The sequence below is a fragment of the Pan paniscus genome, chromosome 2, assembly GCF_029289425.2.
Source record: "Pan paniscus chromosome 2, NHGRI_mPanPan1-v2.0_pri, whole genome shotgun sequence".
Classification (NCBI taxonomy): Eukaryota; Metazoa; Chordata; class Mammalia; order Primates; family Hominidae; genus Pan; species Pan paniscus.
The window spans coordinates 191583323-191602128 of NC_085926.1; the positions used below are offsets into that span (position 1 = coordinate 191583323).

Here is an 18806-nt window from a genome sequence, read left to right on the forward strand (position 1 = left end):
GAGACTGAAGCGAAGCTGAGAAGCAGACAGTTAGTGATTGGGTCATGCATGTGTTCAGGGTGCATTGGTTATCTCTGCTCTACAGATGGGCCGAGAGAAGGAGGTCTGTCAGAAGAGAATTTCTAGAGATCCATCCAAGGTTTCTGACTTTGATAGAGGAAGATGCATTGATTAGAAAGAGCTGCTGTAAGGGAGATAAACTGCAAAAGAAAAATGGTATCTGGCTTTCAAGACTTAGTGATATTAGGCCTAAAGTCTCTAGAACAGTTGGTGGCAGAACTTGCCTCAGCAACTGACTGGTGGTAAATGTGCTTTGGCCAAACACTCTCTGAAAGAAATGATTCCTGCTCGTAAGTTATTTTTGTCAGGAACTTAAACCCATAGGGGAATCCCTTCAAGAGGAAGAAAGGAATTTGCTTTAAAGTCAGTGCAAAGGGTCTGTAAGCCTCGAAGAGGAATCTGGAAACCCTTTAGAGAAGAGTCTTCTCCCCACAGGATTTCAGGGCAGCGTGTGTGAGACCCAGGCTGACTGTAGAGCAGAGGCCATAATTTGGAATATAGAAGGGAGGGGCATCTGAATCACCCGGGGAGGTGTTTATATATAGTGTTTTGTTTTTTCTTCAAAAGCTAGCCTCATGTCAGACTCACTGAGTCAAGCTCTCCTTCTCTGTCCTTTCTATCCCTCCCACTCCCAGTTGAAAGCAAGTGTTTTCAACCTCATACCTGGAGGTTACAGTGAGACATGGATTCTAGAAGAGGTTGAGAATAGCCCTAGGTCTCACATCGTAAGTTCACTTAGCTGAATGACAGGATTTGGCAGGAAAAGAAACTTAAAGATGAGAAATCCATTCTCTGAAAAGTATTTTGTGCTTTTGTGTTTCTTTTGTTTTCTAGGAAAATTCATCCCTTTGAAACATTCTCGCCTTGTTTAAGCCAAACTGATGGAAATTTTGGTCAGGATACATCCAAGAGTAGTTCTGTCTTCTAATGGCCAAGTGTGGCGACAGTCAGATGATGGGTAGAAAGGGGGAAGTAAAACATGAGGCAGGGTGAGCTTGGGAACACCATTACCAGCGATTTCCTTTCCATCTCAGACTGAATAGTACATGTTTAAGCAAACAGTGAACTTTCTCTTTATCAAATGCTCTTTTTTCTGAAGTATGAGTTTTCCGAGAGTATTAATTAGTAGTTCCATTTACAAGTTAATTGTTTGCATTTATGTGTTAATCTTGTCTACTCAGATTTCATAGCTGTGATAGAGTTTGGGGCAAAAAAAAAACACTCGTAGCTGTGGTAGATTTTCTATTCTAGTAATTTATTTAGGGTAATGATTGAATTTAAAGCTAGTTTCTTCTATCATACAATTTTGAGTGGAGGTTTGAAAAATGACAAGATTAATTTAACACAGTGTAAGAATCTTGTTATCAAACATAACTAGTGTAGGTAAGTTTTCCTCCTTTGGTAAAGAGATTATGAATAATTACAGATAAGAGACTGGAAGTGAATTTAAGAAGGATAGATACCTCACAGGAGCAGTCTGAAGTACCATTTTTTATGAAAAAGCTTTTTAAAAATCAAACTACGCATTTTATATTTATTGGAAAAGAAACATGTCAACAAGTTTAAGTCCTTACAGTAATCTCGTTCTTAAGTATAGTTCTTAGATATGAAGCATTTTAGAACATCAGCTCTTCCTATGCATTCAGGGTGCTTTTTCCTAGATTCAAATTATACCCTACGGTCAAGAAAGAAAGAAAATACATGGTAAGATTCCTGGTGCTGTAACTTCCACAGGAAAAACATTTCAGCAAAAGTAACATAACAAGTAGGGCTAATCCCTGGGTTTTCTCCCCTCTCATAAGGCAAATTCTTCTGTGTTCATAGGCCATTTACCATATTCATAAGCCGGGGTGCTGTGTTCTTTCTTGTGTTTCTTTCTTGTTTGTTGTGATTAAGCTTGTGTTATCTTTTATGCAATAGTAATGTATTTATTAAAATTGAGACTGTTTTTCAAGCGCCAAATTATGAACCATCTAAACACAGTCCTTTTTTAAACATTTTAAAGTGTGTTCACAATGAAACCAAGAATGAATTGGAGAAGATGTTGAAATGTAATGAGGAGCACCCAGCTTATCTTGCAAGTGATGAAATAACCACAGTCCGGAAGAACCTTGAATCCCGAGGAGTAGAAGTAGATCCAAGCTTGGTAATAAATACTGCTGAGAAGCAGGAATCTGCTTCCTTAATATTTGTTTCTTGCAGTAAATGTTACTACATGTGTTAGTTAGATATTTAAGTGCTTAATTTGACTTTTGTCACGTGTACATTTGCTGACAGTAAAAGCTTAGTCATTTTGATTGTGTGAAGAGAAGGAATTTTATTCTCAGTATTGCTTTTTTAAGAGTAATGCTTTAATTTGTAAATGGAGAAATTTACTTTGGCAAGTTCAGTGGTCAACAGTCAGTTCATGCAAAATGGGATGAAACCGACCTAGACCTTTGCCCTGCGTCACGCTGTTTCAGACTGCAAAATAGAATTTCTGTTTAAAAATGGCATATATATGTGTTTTTGTGTGTGGTTTACAGTCAAATGTAACTCAATTAGATGTGAGTGGATTCAGAAAAAATAAAAACGTTGTTTTTATTAAATTGGATATGTCCACTGAGTTCTTTCTCCATTGTCCTCTTTTGTTAATGTGAGAATAAAAATAGTCTACACTTTAGGCTACTTTTTGCTTACCTTCATGATGCTTTTTTTGAGGATGAATTTTAAAAAATACTTTCGGGCCCACGTTTTTTAAAAAATACATTCTCTACTGCTTAGTTAAGATGTAAGGAATTCAAAAGCTCCTTATAATATTAGCTTAAGTGAACACAATTAGAAAAATAAGTCTAGTGGGGAAAGCAATCATTAACAAATTTCAAAGCCACACAAACTCTTTTAAAGATTATGTGCTATTTATGTTTCTGTACTTGAGGGATGAGTATACTTATTTTAAATTCCACCACAGGTCAGAACAAGTAAAACAATAAAAATAAAATTGGTAAAACTCAAAGCAGTTATATACATCTAGCATTATTTATATATTGAAAATGAGATGAAAGCTAATGATTACATGAGCTGTTTGAGTTGAATGTGGATTTAGGTTTTATTCTTGTTGGTCCCAGCTCTCGTTAACAATAAGTTATATTCAGTTTGACACTTTTAAACGTTATGTGGCACGTTGGTGAATACAGTAGGAGGGATTTTCCCTTCAGAGTGGTATAGAAGAGATGTTACGTGATTTTTTTTTTAAACTTTTTGCTCATGTCTTAGGCAATAGATTGACTGTATGTCTTAATTAGTTTCTAAGACCAAGAAAACCTCAGGTTTTTTAAGTGACAGTTTGTTCAGTGCACTTTGCAAAGCTATAAAATAAGTAGCAAAGTACCACGAGAAGAATATTGCATGGACTAGATGTCAGGACATGTGAATTCTAGTGTATTTCCATTATATTAGCTAATAATATGTCCTTTAATAATTGATACCACTTTTCTGACCTCACTTACCTCATCTGTCAAAAGGGGTTGATGTTTTTCTAGTTAACATTATTGTTGTTTTGCTCAAAAAAGGACAGAGGGTATTAAAGAATATTGGACACTCAGAGTATCTAGTAATAAAGTGGTAGGGATCATATTGGTATGGTAGCAGTAAAATTTTATAAACAGAAAGGAAATGTTGAGTTGATAGACATGATCTGAGACCATCTTAAGTTCTAACTCTGTTTTTAGATAAGGCTTTCAACCTCTTTCTGCATTGGTTTCCTCACCTCTAACTAGGGGAAGATAATACCTACCCTGTCTACTCCACAAGATGATTATTTGATTATAGTAACAGCATTTGTTTAAATCATTGCTAATTTTTAAGTACCTAAACTGGTAATGGGTCAGAGTAGTAGTAAATCTAATCTTTGCCTTAAAAAAAAGTAAGTGAATAAAAAAATTTGAATAATCTTGTAAAGAATAACCTTGCTTTTGCTTTTAATTAACTTTTTTGGTAAATATAATTTTTGTACAACTTCTCAGTGTGGTTGATCAACATGAAGAATATACAGTAACTCTGGGCTTTGTTTTTTCTCATTTTAGATTAAGGATACTTGGCATCAAGTTTATAGAAGACATTTTTTAAAAACAGCTCTAAACCATTGTAACCTTTGTCGAAGAGGTTTTTATTACTACCAAAGGCATTTTGTAGATTCTGAGGTAAGGTTTCCAAAAACAAAGAGAAGTATTTTTAAGCAACAGTTGTCAAAATATGCTTAAAAGTAAACTTTAGCTTAAGCATTAATTTTAAGTCCTTTGATCATCTGGGGGAAAAAAGTATGTGTAATTTATAAAGAATATCTAACTCTTATATTTTCAAAGATATTTGCCACTTTGTTCGTGATACGTGCATATTATCCCCAATGCTTATAAGAATATGTGAATATAAATAGTAAAAAAAAGTGTGAATATAAATAGTAAAAAAAATAAATAAATAAAGTAACAGGAAATAGTCCCTTATTCCCTGACCTGTAAGTATTTTAGTTAACATTTTTATGTATTTCTATTCAACTTTTTCTGTACACAAGGAGAGAGACAGAGAGGGAAAGAGAAAGTGTGTGTGTATCTGTGTGTGTAACATAACCATCCATTTGCATAATGGAAATCATACTGCAAAACAATTTTTATCATGCTTTTTTCAGGTGTCATAATTATTTCTTCATATCACTAAATCTTGTTTTAAATAATCATAAAGTTCTTGTATTAAAATGATTCATAATTTAAAGTAACCCCTAGGTGGCAGCAGACTGATATATTTTCAGCATTTTCTTACAAGCAAAAATGCTTTTAAATATCCTTTTGATAAAGCTCAGTTAATCAACAATCTTATTTAATTGAGACTTCTAACATGCTGTTCTTTTGTTTTCAGTAGATGAACATAAATTTATATTTAAATGCACCTAATTAAAAGTGGCAAGTTTTTTTTGCATAATTTTAATTGTAGAGGGAACTTCTTTCTATAGAAGCTTCTGTAGAAAGAAGAAACTTCTGTAGAAACTGCTTTCTGTAGAATAAGCTTCTTTTTAAATACATCAATTTATTTTCACACAGCTGAATTTTAAAAATGGCTTGAGTACAGACTCAAAGAAAAGAGGTTAACCTAAGGACGTATTTAAGATAAACATGGTTAGCTGAAACTAAGTATAAATGGAGGGTATATGCTATGAATTTCAACTTACATACAATGTAATGTAATTTGCTACTACTCAAGCTTATTTGCTTGGTCATTAGAATTGAAACAAAGCTATCTAGGTGTCAGACAGATATAAGCCAAATTATGCAGAATTTCATGGCTCCGTACAGAAAGGATTCCGTAGCTTACATCTACAGTATATGCATTAGGTAAATCTGGGTACTTTTTAAGCTTAGGACATATGTACTGGTTCTAGTAGTTGTATGTGTTTACGATGATAGTTTTCATTTTAACTTTGCATCTGGTAATCTTAGTTACTTAATATTTCAGTTGGAGTGCAATGATGTGGTCTTGTTTTGGCGTATACAGCGCATGCTTGCTATCACCGCAAATACTTTAAGGCAACAACTTACAAATACTGAAGGTAAGCCACATAGGGACTGCAGTCTTATTTTGACATTAAAAAATAATAGTGGTAATATCCATATTTAATAGAAGGATGCCAAAATACTTCCCAAAAGTAGATTTATTGGAAAAACTGGCCAGGTGTGGTAGCTCATGCCTGTAATCTCAGCATGTTGAGAGGCCGAGGCAGGAAAACCGCTTGAGGCCTGTAGTTTGAGACCAGCCTGGGCAACATTGTGAGACTCTATCTCTACAAACAATAAAATAAATTAGCCGGGCATGGTGGCACACATCTGTAGTTCTAGCTACTTGGGAGGCTGAGGTGGGAGGATCACTTGAGCCCTAGGATTTTGAGGCTACAATGAGCTATGATCATACTACTGCACTGTAGCCTAGGTGACAGAGTAAGACCTTGTCTCTTTAAAAAAAAAAGAAAAAAATTATTATTTGCTTTTAAAATAAATCATAATTGGAAAAGATGGGTGATAAAACATACCAGGAGTTTATTTTCATTGCATGAAACTCTGTTGGGAATGGACTCCTAGGTATCACTTCGTTTTTTGGGAAATCTGCACTTCCATTAAAGTGTATAGCTTAAGAATATGACATTCTCTGAGACTATATAGGTTTCATGCTGATAAAACTACTGTATAACAGAGATTTTCTATGACTATGAAAAGTATTAGCAATAGTTCTAACATGATAAAAAATTTACTCTCCATATATATAGGTTAATTTTATCATCTTTATTCATTTATAAAAACGATGCTCCTCAGGTTTTTTAACTTTTTTTAAACAGTTAGGCGATTAGAGAAAAATGTTAAAGAGGTATTGGAAGATTTTGCTGAAGATGGTGAGAAGAAGATTAAATTGCTTACTGGTAAACGCGTTCAACTGGCGGAAGACCTCAGTGAGTAGTTCTTACTGCCCTCTACCTTACTACCTTTCCACCTTTCCCATTTCCATTTGTTTGTTGACCCATTTAATCTCAAACTTACAGAAAAGTTACAAAGAATTGGGCTGAGCACGGTGGCTCACGCCTGTAATCCCAGCACTTTGGGAGGCCAAGATGGGTGGAAAACGAGGTCAGAAGATCAAGACCATCCTGGCTAACACGGTGAAACCCCGTCTCTACTAAAAATACAAAAAACTTAGCCAGGTGTGGTGGTGGGTGCCTATAGTCCCAGCTACTTGGGAGGCTGAGGCAGGAGAATGGTGTGAACCCGGGAGGCGGAGCTTGCGGTGAGCCAAGATCCTGCCACTGCACTCCAGCCTGAGCAACAGGGCGAGATTCTGTCTCAAAAAAAAAAAAGTTACAAGGAGTTTTTTTCTTCTCTGAAGTATTTGAGAGTAAGTTGCTGACCTTAAGTCCTATCACTTCCAAGTAGGTTCATGTATAGTTCTTAGAAACAGATTTTCTCATAGCAACCGAACATTGATAAATTACAATATCTAATTCTCAGACCCCTTTCAAGTTTCACCCGTTGTCCCAGTATTATTCCTCCATAAAACAAGATGTCCCAGGCTCAATACCTGACCCAGCTTCCTTTTTTTGAAGAATGGTGTTTAGAAATGGAGACCTAGAAATTATATATGCTGTTATTGGAATATCACTGTTCCCTGGTTTCTCAGTGGAAAGAGCTAGGAAGTAAGTGTTGTGAATGTTTGTGTGTGTGCAGGTGAATATACACACACTGACATCTGTATTCCTAAATCGTGTATATTTATTTATTAAAAACTGTGAGTTGATGCTGATACTTCCCATTTTAATCCAGCATTACAAGGTTTGTTCTAGTGTTCTCCCTTTCGATATTTGTCACTTGCTTTCCTGATAGAAAACGGGCTTCTAGTATCCTTAATATATTTTCATATTTTGGTCAGTCCTCCTATACATAACCCAACTTGAATGAAGATATGTCCTTTTCCATTGCAGAAATGTTCTTTTTCCCCAGCTCGGACTCAACACTATACACCAGGCCACCACATGGCGCCGCACCCAGCATTGACACTTCTTTTACCTTGTCTGGGCTCTGACACCCATGCCGGGTTGCTCTTCGTCATGGAGTCCTTTTTACTGAGCTCTGCTCTGACGCTTTGTGCCAGGTGCCTCCCCATCTCATCCTTCCCACCTGCTAGCCCCTGCCCGACCCCAGACAGATTCCCTCCTCACCTGAAGCCAGACCATGCCTTTGTGGAGATATCCTCTTTACCCTGCCTGTGCTTCGCCAGCCTGCACCAGGCCACCCTCCTGCACAGATACTCTCCTCATTACCGGACCAGGCTACCAACAGCCCCATGTGAACCCATTGTAACCCAGGTCAGGCATTAACACCTGCAGTAGGCTACCATGGCTTCCCCTGCCCACCCTCCTAGCTTGGCCCTACTAATAATCACTTTGTCACTGTTTGGGGTTGATATTTGGTTGTTTCTTGTAGGTTCCTAGCTTTAAGATAGGATTGCATACTAAAATTTACTTAGATCTTTGAGAACTCAAGGAAATCCGTGAAACATTATTGTTATTAAATAAAAATAAAATACCTGTAGTTGGTACCTCTGTTTGAGCCTGCCTTCTTACAAGTTTCCCTTACTTCAGCTTCGTGTAACAAAGTATCTTTTTCTTTCAACGTGTACTTAAATTTCCTGTCAACGTGTACTTAAATTTCCTGTCTTATTAGTTTTCTGATATCTAAAAGAAAAGAAAGTAGATATCATTAATAAATTAGAAAGAAGTTCTGCAAATTTAAAAGCAGTTTCTAAGCTGAGTTGTAGGATTACAATACAATCAATAGGATTATCCTGAAGAAACCAGGCAGGGCTCTTCTATGTTATACCCTGTGCCTGCACAGCATGCTTGCCCCTTGTCATCAGCCCTTGTGGTCCCATTCTCTCCCTCTAGTAATAATCTAAGTTCTGCATTGCTTTCTCCTTTCCTTTTCTTTCTTCCTTTAAATATTCTTCTTTTGAGACATATCTCATTTTAACTTTTATTTTCATTTTCTGTCACTTTTGGTTTTTCTCCTGCCACCTTGGCAATATAGTTAAGTTTGTGCTAACGTAGAAGAGTAGTGCTCAAATCTGAATTTCCATTTACTACTAGCTGTGTCATCTTCGGCAGGGAATCTCCCAGAGCCTTAGCTTCTTTATTTGTAAAATGACTATTATAGTGGTTATTTCTCAGGATTGTTAGAATTACTTCCGCAAACATTTGCAAGTCCCTGGTTCATAATTTCATGCTAAATTAGTACCGTTACAGGAAGTGGTATATCATTGTCACAGTGTATACAAATATATTTCTTTTATATCCCTCGTGATATAATTATCAAGACAGTGAAACAATTCAATGAATTTTACCAGCATAACACATTTTTAAGTGATTGGAAAATCATAAGTATCTTTTCTTATGTTTTTAGTAGAGGCTTTGCAACCCCATTACTCTCCGCTCCCAATTTGATTATTTAAAGAAAGTGGATTACTAACTCAGATATGTACACTGTCAAGCCAAGTTTTATGTTCTACTGCTGGTTTTCCTGATAAAGCAGTCATATAACTCCCTTGAAATGATTTACTACTTTTGTACATATAAAATTATAATGGTGTTAATGTACCAAATAATGTCCTTGGAAGCAAGGGTTTTGCCAGTAACTCAGCTGCATCAGTCACCCTCAAGGAGATGAGCCATGACTTTGTCCATTAGTTGGGAAAGAGTCTGCAGAGTGCCTTTTCGTTACTGTTTATCTTTGGTCTGACACTTGGGAATAGGGTCATGGATACTTCAGCCAGAAAACTTTCAAAATTTAAGTTATTAATGTATTATAAGGATCAAAGTTTCTAGTATAGCCTGTTCAATTAGAACATAGTGTGTTGGTTGATTGGATTTGGAGAAAGGGAGGCAATCAAATTTTTACTACAGTTTCAGCCTGTTACAGAATATTGTATAGATTGTTAAAATGTTGATGCATTCATATTTTTTGCCAGTTTTAAGCTTGTATGATTTTAAATCATTTCCTTACCTTGGAGACTCCCCCCCCACCTTTTTTTTTTTTTTGAGATGGAGTCTCGCTGTGTCGCCCAGGCTAGAGTGCAGTGGCACGATCTCGGCTCACTGCAAGGTGGTTCTCCCACCTCCGCCTCCCGAGTAGCTGGGACTACAGGTGCCCGCCACCACGCCTGGCTTATTTTTTGTATTTTTAGTAGAGACGGGGTTTCCCCATGTTAGCCAGGATGGTCTCGATCTCCTGACCTCATGATCCGCCCGCCTCGGCCTCCCAAAGTGCTGGAATTATAGGCATGAGCCACCATGCCCAGCCCTGACTGCCCTTTAAGATGAGTACATAAGTAGTAGTAGTACATTTTTCTTTCACATCCTGGAGAAGATATACTGTGTTCACTATTGAAATGAAACCATAAAGCTAGAGTTAGGAAGATTGAAGAAATGAAAAAGGAGCTCACATGATTTTGTCTCAGGAGAGGCTCTTCCAGGATTCTTTGGAGATATGGTAGATTCCATAGCTGGAGCAGGGAAAGGACAGGATGAGCCTGTGGGTGTAGAAAGGAAGGGAGTGCTTGAAAGATGATGAGGAGATGTCAGCAGGTCACAGAAACCCTCTGAAGGAGGCTCCAACTGGCCAGGCTGGGGACAATTTGGGCCCCAAAATAATGACAGTAACAAATTGTAACTCATTGAATGAAATAGGAATCCATACATTGGTAATTATATAAATAAGGGAATAAAACCATGATGCAAAAAGGGATGTTTATGTCATCACGCAAAATATGTTCACAGAAAATATGTACTAATTAAAAGAGGGAAAAGAGTAACTTTACAGTGGATGAAGCCTGGCAATCATCACTTTAAGCAAGTGGTCAGAGTTAATATTATCAGTAATGGTCAAATCAAAACCATATGCAAGAAGACTCTAAAATGCAAGAAGACTCCTGAAGTACTTCTAGTATCTTCTTACCAAAGATGTAGAACTTAAATTCAGTCATAACAATACATGAGACAAACCCAAGTTAGAGCACAGTCTGCAAAATAACTGGCCTGTAATCTTCAAATGCATCAAGATCATGAAAGACAAGGAAGGAGTGAAGAGCTGCTCCAGTTGGAAGAGACTTAAAACTAAATGCAATGTATGATCCTAGATTGGATCTTTTTGCTCTAAGGACATTAATGGGCCAGTTAGTGAAATTTGAAGGGGATCCGAGGGTTCCATTGTAGTAATATATCAGTGTTAATTTTTAAATTTTTATTAAGTTGGGATTATTTTGGAAAATACCATTATTCATAGCTAATACAAAGTAGAATATTTGGGGATGATAATGCATGATTACAACAAATGTTTCAGGAAAAATATGATCTTTGTAGTGGTCTTGCAACTTTTCTGTAAGTCTGAAATTGTTTACGCATAAAAGGTTAGAAAAAGGTTAAATTTTGTTTTTATAACTAATAATGGATTAGGGTCATGTGAAAGTACTTTAGAGGAAATGAGACTTTTGAGAACATCATCCCTGAAGACGTTGAAAGACTGAGTTACCTCATGGATAATTTAATAGGGTATGCAGCTGATTTTTCTACCTTAATTTCTTGTTTGCAGTATCTACCCATATTTAGAATTGTCTGGTGTTAAAATATGCCCACTGGGACTTTCATGAAATTCTTTTGATTTTCTAGAAAATTCAGTTTCAAAGGATTTTTTAAATAGATATTTTAAGTTTGGTGTCAACTTAGATAAAATCTGTTTGGAGTCCCAGTGTAAGTTTTAGTAATGTGTCCAATCTGTTTACTGAAATAGTATAACTTTAGAATACTTTTTTGGAGAGATGAAGATTGGTATGTTATGGTTCAATTCAAAGTTGTTCTTTCTATTATGATCTATTTTATAATTCATAAAATCTATCTTATGATTGTCATCATAAGTGCAATTTGTTTTTTGCCCCATTCTACCTCAGAAACTAAGTATCTGGGCATCAATAACAATTGGTAGTAGTGTTTGCTGCTAAGCCAAGTTTCACCAGTACAGTGTGGAATTATTTTATTGTTTTTTCTGTGAACATTGTATCTGCTGTTACTAGGTTATTGTGAGGTTTTGGGCCTTCATAGAAATTGCTTGGAACCCTTGTTCACTAAAGCCTGTTACACTTTTTCTTCTCTGTGCGTGTAATCAGAGACTTATTGATACTGACACATTCAAGGGGCATTATTGATCATTTAGATTGCTGTAAGACCTAAGGAGTCTTGGCCGGACGCGGTGCCTCACGCCTGTAATCCCAGCACTATGGGAGGCCGAGGCGGGTGGATCACCTGAGGTCAGGAGTTCGAGATCAGCCTGGCCAACATAGTGAAACCCCGTCTCTACTAAAAATGCGAAAATTAGCTGGGCATGGTGGCAGGCACCTGTAATTCCAGCTACTCGGGAGGCTGAGACAGGAGAATCGCCTGAACCCGGGAGGCAGAGGTTGCAGTGAGCCAAGACTGTGCCATTGCATTCCAGCCTGGGTAACAGAGCGAGACTCCATCTCAAAAAAAAAAAAAAAAAAAAAAAAAAACGAAAAACAAAAACCTAAGGAGTCTTTTCTCCTTATTTTACAATAAATTCCTTTTGATTTTGTGTAAAAACTTGAAACTGTTTATGAATGTAAAATAACATTTGAATACTTTTCTTGTGCCAGATATTAGGTTAAATGCTTTATGTGAATTTTCATTTGATTCTCAACAACTTTTGAGTTAGGTAGTTATTTTTCTCATTTTACAGATGAAATGGAGGGTTAGAAACTCGTAGGTAGTAGATGCTAAAGCTGAGATTTGGGCCTGGGCCTTTTAACTACTGTGCCAGAATAATTTGGGAGGGAGTAAAAAACTCAAGCCTTTGGAAAATATGATTACATAAAATTGTCCTTTATATTGAGAAGCTTCCATAGTTACCAGTGTCCTTCACAGGGTTGATCGGAAAGACATACATATTAGTGATGATGATAATGATGAAGATAATCATTATTACCACAGGTACTTCCTATAATATAAGCATCTTTCAAACTGTATGAGAACTTTGATAGAACATCTGAGTAAATGAACAGTACAGTGTGCATGAAACCACTAAGCAAACCAAGGGAAGTTAATTTTCTTTATATGAATTGTAAACATGTCTCTAGATATCCTTTATCAGATTCCACCATGCGTAAGTAGTGTCTAAGTTGCCCCATATTTAGAGTTTTTCAATGAGGTTGTGTTCCTACTTAGAATCCTAAAGTTCAGCTATGACAGATATATTAATAAAATCTGTGGAATCTTTAATTGAGCATAATGGTGGCTGTTATTTTAACTTGAGGCTTTTTGTTGAGCTGGATTGAAAGTGCAACTTATTAGAAGTTACAGTGTATTTATTCCTATTTCTTGTTCTTTATGTGAGAGAAGATATACTTTAGTAGACTGAATACTTCAGAGCTGTATCTCATTTACCAATAAAATGTGAAAACAGTGGTAAATTCCTTCACTTGGGCTACCATTGTACAGGCCTATTTTAATGGTATAGTTTGATATCCTTAATGTTAAAAGCAGTATAGCTTAAAGAGGCTGGGAAATTAGAATTTTCCAATATCCTCAGCTTTTTTTCCTCTCACAGTTAATTTGCTCTGCTGACTCCCTACGCGAGGTGGCAACAGCTGGCCCTTTTACTGGAGCTTGTGGGGATTAGAGAGTCGGGCTCGCAGCAGCGTGCTCGGCCTCTTGCCTCTGTTGACTGTTCTTTATTGTTTGATGCCTGAGCATCTCCCAGACAGCGAGCAATTGTTTCTGGAAACTTAAAGTTTGTTTCTCTTGGGAGTAGACAATGCTTTTGGGGCTTGTCTTTGTGTTTCTTCACTTTCCCAGTCTCCTCTTATCCTTCATCCTGTGCTTTCTCTTGATAATTAGAAAGGAGCAAAGATACCACCTTTTTATTTAGGTCTGCATGAGATTCTAAAACTTAGAAGTATAGGCTATAGATGAAAGTTTCTTTTTTCAGTAAGCCACCTCAGTAACAAATCATGTTTTAAATGAAAACTTTGTTCTTCATAATATCATTTAGTGAGAGAAAACAAACGCATGAGTGCATTTTTGAAATTATGGTACTAAAAGGGAGCAGCAGCAAGGTGACCTAATACTGCCATTTTAAAAGCTAGGATTAGAAATGTATCATAACTGCTTAAATCTAAAAAGATTCTTTCACTGAATCCAAAATATAGTTCTAATTTATAGGATAGTTATAAGAAATCTCTATGCCATGTGAAACATGAATAAAAAGTAGTCAGAACATAGCTAAATAGAACCCTGAGGTAGGCAGAATGATTTTATTCTTCACATTTAGTAAAGAAAACATCAAGGTACCCTGGAACTTAATTTCTACAGTGACTTCACATTCCGACACTTCTCCCATACCTGCCATCCTGCCATACCCTTGAGTGTTGTTACGGATGAGAATATCGTCTGTGAAGTAGTATGAGATGGAAATTTTCCTAGAAAGATTATTGTACTCGGAATTTGGAACTGAAAAGTGTAGAAAGGGGAAGTGATGTGTTTAAAACTGTTTGCGGAGGTGGGGCTCTGCCATGTGTATTTTGACAAAGCTACACAGGTGATTCTTGCCATCCCCGATTACCGTGCACCCGCCTGCCCCTGAGCTGGCACTCCAAAGAGTTCTTTCAGTGCATAGCAAGACAATTTTTCATGCTATTAATTGGGATAAAATTGACATACATTCATTTGTAGAGTCTGAGACACAACGTCACTTTGGAAAATTTGGTGAGCAATTTGAACTGCATCTGCACTGGTGTGTTCTTTTTGTTTCTGTAGACTTAACCAAAGAAAATGAACTTTAAAGGGACTTTAAAGGCATCTGCACTGGTGTGTTCTTTTTGTTTCTGTAGACTTAACCAAAGAAAATGAACTTTAAAGGGACTTTAAAGGCATCTGCACTGGTGTGTTCTTTTTGTTTCTGTAAACTTAACCAAAGAAAATGAATTTTAAAGGAAGAGAGGGTGATACCAAGTTGTAGAATTCTAGGTATGTAGGTTCAGAGGAGATTTTTTTTTTTTAAGAAAAAAAAAAAAAAACACCCAATCAAGAAGAATAGAGCAGGGTGTCCCGAAGAGAACGTGTGAGCTCGAAGCATCCCGGCAGCATCTTTCATATCTCAGTATTGTTGCTCTGTTTCTTGGGCTCACAACACCATTTCCTCTCTCCTGGCTTTTAACACATCTCGAGGCAACCTTTTCCCTTTCTTTTTATGCACTTCTCTCACTGCGTCTCTTCTATATCATCATCACTTCAACCTAACCCAGTATTTTTATCCCACCTGCTTATTTACCTTCCTTCAGTGACTAAAAACCTTACTCAAATACTGCCAGTGTTGTTTAATTGAGCAGAATAGAGGCTTCTCACTATAGGCAACTGTAAATCAATGAAAATAACCATTTAAAGAAGAAAAACATTTTCATGTCTATCACGGTCGATCCCTTCTGCCAAAGTGATTTGGTTCATTCATAAATTCCCCATACCTCGTGTGTTACATATTGTACTGTACACGTTTACTGAATGTTCGATTGTGATCTTGTAATACAGACTGTTCATTAGCCCCCTTCTCTTGACTTAAAAAGTTGAGGGGAACTAACTCTTTTCATCCCAAGGAAACTTTCTTCTACTCTGTCTTGCCAGAAAGTTACTGCTCATTTCTCTTGTAGAGCAGCTTGCCTGTGTGGCATTCACTCCTGTTCTGCCCACTCCCTTCCTAATATCGTGCAGTCTGGCTTTCATCTATATCAAAACCACTTATTGATAGATCACCAATGATTTCCTAATGCCAGTCTACCCAGTTCACCAGGAAACTTTAATAACTTCTTATGTTTATTAGGAATTTTTAAGTTTATTGGAATACATTCAAGTACTTTTTGGAATGATTATATGATGTAGAAATGTGTATGTTTGAGAGACAGAAAAATTGATTTTTTCTTTTCCTCTTCACTACAGAATAAATAATGTATTTGTTTTATGGTAGCAATACTTGAACTCTTTAAGGCATCTTTTCATGGTAAATGTGGCAATTTTAAAAATCTAGGCTTTGTAAAATAATTTTTTTTATAGTAAGGCAGTTAACACATTAAAGCAACTAGGAAAGATAGTGAAGAATTCTTTTTACCTTGAGTCTGTATAGATGAAGTAGGCTCTGCTTTGTGTTGGAACAGAACAAACAAACAAAAAAACCTGAGTTGATACAAAGATAAAGTAATCCTCAAGGAAAGTCCTCTGTGTTAGAGAAGTGGTTATTTACACACAGAATTCCACATGACAACGCCTGAGTGGTGTGGTTTCCAGGTTATTGATGAGAAAATCGAGACTCAAAATGGGTCTTTTAGAATGAAGTACGTTTTTCATGGCCTAAGTCTGTCTTTAAAAGTCACCGTTGTGGCCGGGTGCGGTGGCTCACGCCTGTAATCCCAGCACTTTAGGAGGCCAAGGTGGGCGGATCACAAGGTCAGGAGATCCAGACCATCCTGGCTAACACAGTGAAACCCCGTCTCTACTAAAAATACAAAAAATTTAGCCAGGCGTGGTGGCGGGCGCCTGTAGTCCCAGCTGCTGGGGAGGCTGAGGCAGGAGAATGGCGTGAACCTGGGAGGCGGAGCTTGCAGTGAGCCGAGATCGCGCCGCTGCACTCCAGCCTGGGCGACAGAGCAAGACTCGTCTCAAAAAAAAAAAGTCACTGTTGAAGAATATCAATAAATTAGTACAAGAGTAAAAGAACATTTTCTTTTCTATAATATTATACATGCTGCTGGTAATCAACACTTTACTAGCAAGTATATTCTTTTGCTTTAAACTCAGGTTTTAACTGATTAAGGATAAAGACAAGAATGTTCTCTACAATAATGTATGGATTGAATTTGCCATTTATCATTTTAATGTAGGTTTTACTTATATACTATTGTGAAAATACTCTTAATGTATTCAAAAGGCCAGTGCACAATTTTTTTTTCTTTTACTTCTTTTTTTTTTTTTTTTTTAGAAAGAGTGTCACTTGCTGCCCAGGCTAAAGTGCAGTGGTGTGATCATGGCTCACTGCAGCCTTGAACTCCTGGGCTCAAGTGATCTAATACCTTTAAAGTTGGAAATAAACTTTATCTTAAGCGTTTTTATTTTTAAATTATGTTTTTGCATATTTGATAGAAAAAGTAGAATGTAGTAATTGAAAACCTACTCACAAAACAATTCATTGGACTCTGCAACAGTATATAAAAAATAAAATTAAATGAGATAGGAAATCTTAAGAGATTGGTGGAGTGATGCACATGAAACTGGTAACCTCTGTTAAGTACAGTTCTCCAGGTAGTTGGAGAAATTAGTTAAATGTGAAGAGAATTTTAATTTTGCACTATTTTGTACTTTCTAAACTGTGTCTCCCACAGCCCTTCTCCCCCAGTGAGCACGATTCAGAATTACTTTGAAATGTTATAGTCTTAATTATCCTATTCATGGAAATGACGAAGCTAATACACGATGTGCTCTATCTTAAAAGTAACAGATATTTTCCCAAGTAACCTACTGCTGGTTGTGATGCTGAGGGACATTTCATGGGACCGCATGGTCGTTGCTCATCGTGATACCATCCTCAGTGGTTGGGGGATTCACAGTGAATTCTCATATCCTGTAACTATGCATCATGGATCTATCATCTGAAAATAAATCAAAATCTTTGTTGAACTCACAGTTTCCACACTTGTATCACCCATTTAAGATTCTTTCATTGTTACCTCCTGTGTACAGAATATTTCATTTCAATTTCTCTTAGAACAGCTCATTCATCTATTCTCTAGTTTCAATATTCTGAGCAGTAGAAGTTTGCTGTTTTGTATTAACTTCAGTTAGATCTCTTTTCTGGGCCAAGAATTAAAGCCTTTTTATCTTTAGTCTCTCCTTTTGTTGGCACTGCTTCATAGACTGTGTCATATATACAGATCTGTCTTTAGACTGATCTTTACCAAAGTACACTACTGGAATTTGAGGGTTTTTTTTTTTTAACATCCTTTTCATTATGAGAGAGCTAGTGTATATGCATTGTGGGAAATTAGAAACTATAGATGGCAAAATTTTAAAAAATAATTGCCACCACCCAGAGATTGCACTGTAGTTTAAGACACTTTTGAATGTGGTCCTAGGGACATAATTTCTGGAACACATTTTTCATGAAGAGGTCTCAGGTTGGCTTCTTATACCCACAGCTCGTTGTCATTGCCCCTAGTTTTAATTTCCCATCGCTCAGTGGGCTAGATTTTTTTTCATTTTCTTCATATAAACTTATTTCAGAAATGTTCATTAAGAGGAATAAGCAGCATTAGTAAAAATGAAACCTATGGTACCCATTACTTTATATAGTTCAAGTATTCTGGAAGCCATATTGTAGCATAGCATGTACTGAAAATCACTCTCCTTTGAACAGTAATCCCATACCTATATTTGGGACCTGGCCTTCCTTTGTGTGCTTGTGTATTCATTATATCCCCTTTCTCTCTTCAAAGATGCTCAAGTCATTCTCATCTTAAAACTAATGGGTTGAACCTTCCATGCAGTCTAGTAGCTACTGTGAACTCTAATCTCTATTACAAAGGTTAGCTCTTTGAGTCTCACTTCTACTGAAGTTGTTTTTTTCCCAAGATTACTGAAAATTTAAGAGAAAATAATGGCCCAGGCATGCATTCAGGACTAGAAAATACTTCCATGTACAGAAAACCAAACACCACATGTTCTCACTCATAAGTGGGAATTGAACATTGAGAACACATGGACACAGAGAGGGGAACAGCATACACCAGGGCCTGTTGGGGCGTGGGGGGTGAGGGGAGGGAACTTAGAGGACTTAGGTGCAGCAGGCCACCATGGCACACGTATACCTGTGTAACAAACCTGCACATTCTGCACATAGATCCCGCTTTTGTTTTTGTTTTTGTTTTTAAGAAGAAATAAAGGGGAAAAAAAAGATTTCAAAACTCAGAAAGAAAGAAAGAAAGAAAGAGAAAGAGAGGGAGGGAGGGAAGAAAATGCTTCCATGTAACTGCATCATTTGGTACTTTGGAGTCCATATCGTACTTGAAACTCTAGGATCTGGCCCTCACATTTATGTAGTGCTTTATTTTACAGTTTACAAAACTTCTGCTTGTCC

The 18806-nt window shown here is 36.8% G+C and overlaps 1 protein-coding gene across 4 annotated transcripts in view; it reads left to right on the forward strand.

Moving 5' to 3' along the window:
* Positions 1 to 18806, forward strand: part of OPA1 (OPA1 mitochondrial dynamin like GTPase) — a 104977-nt gene that overhangs the window by 67824 nt on the left and 18347 nt on the right. For all 4 annotated transcript variants that reach the window (XM_003807650.7, XM_003807653.6, XM_003807652.6 and 1 more), the window contains 4 exons: positions 2066 to 2206; positions 4125 to 4241; positions 5545 to 5638; positions 6419 to 6529. In XM_003807650.7, the coding sequence (XP_003807698.1) occupies positions 2066 to 2206; positions 4125 to 4241; positions 5545 to 5638; positions 6419 to 6529 (463 nt within the window). The remainder of the gene's footprint in view (positions 1 to 2065; positions 2207 to 4124; positions 4242 to 5544; positions 5639 to 6418; positions 6530 to 18806) is intronic.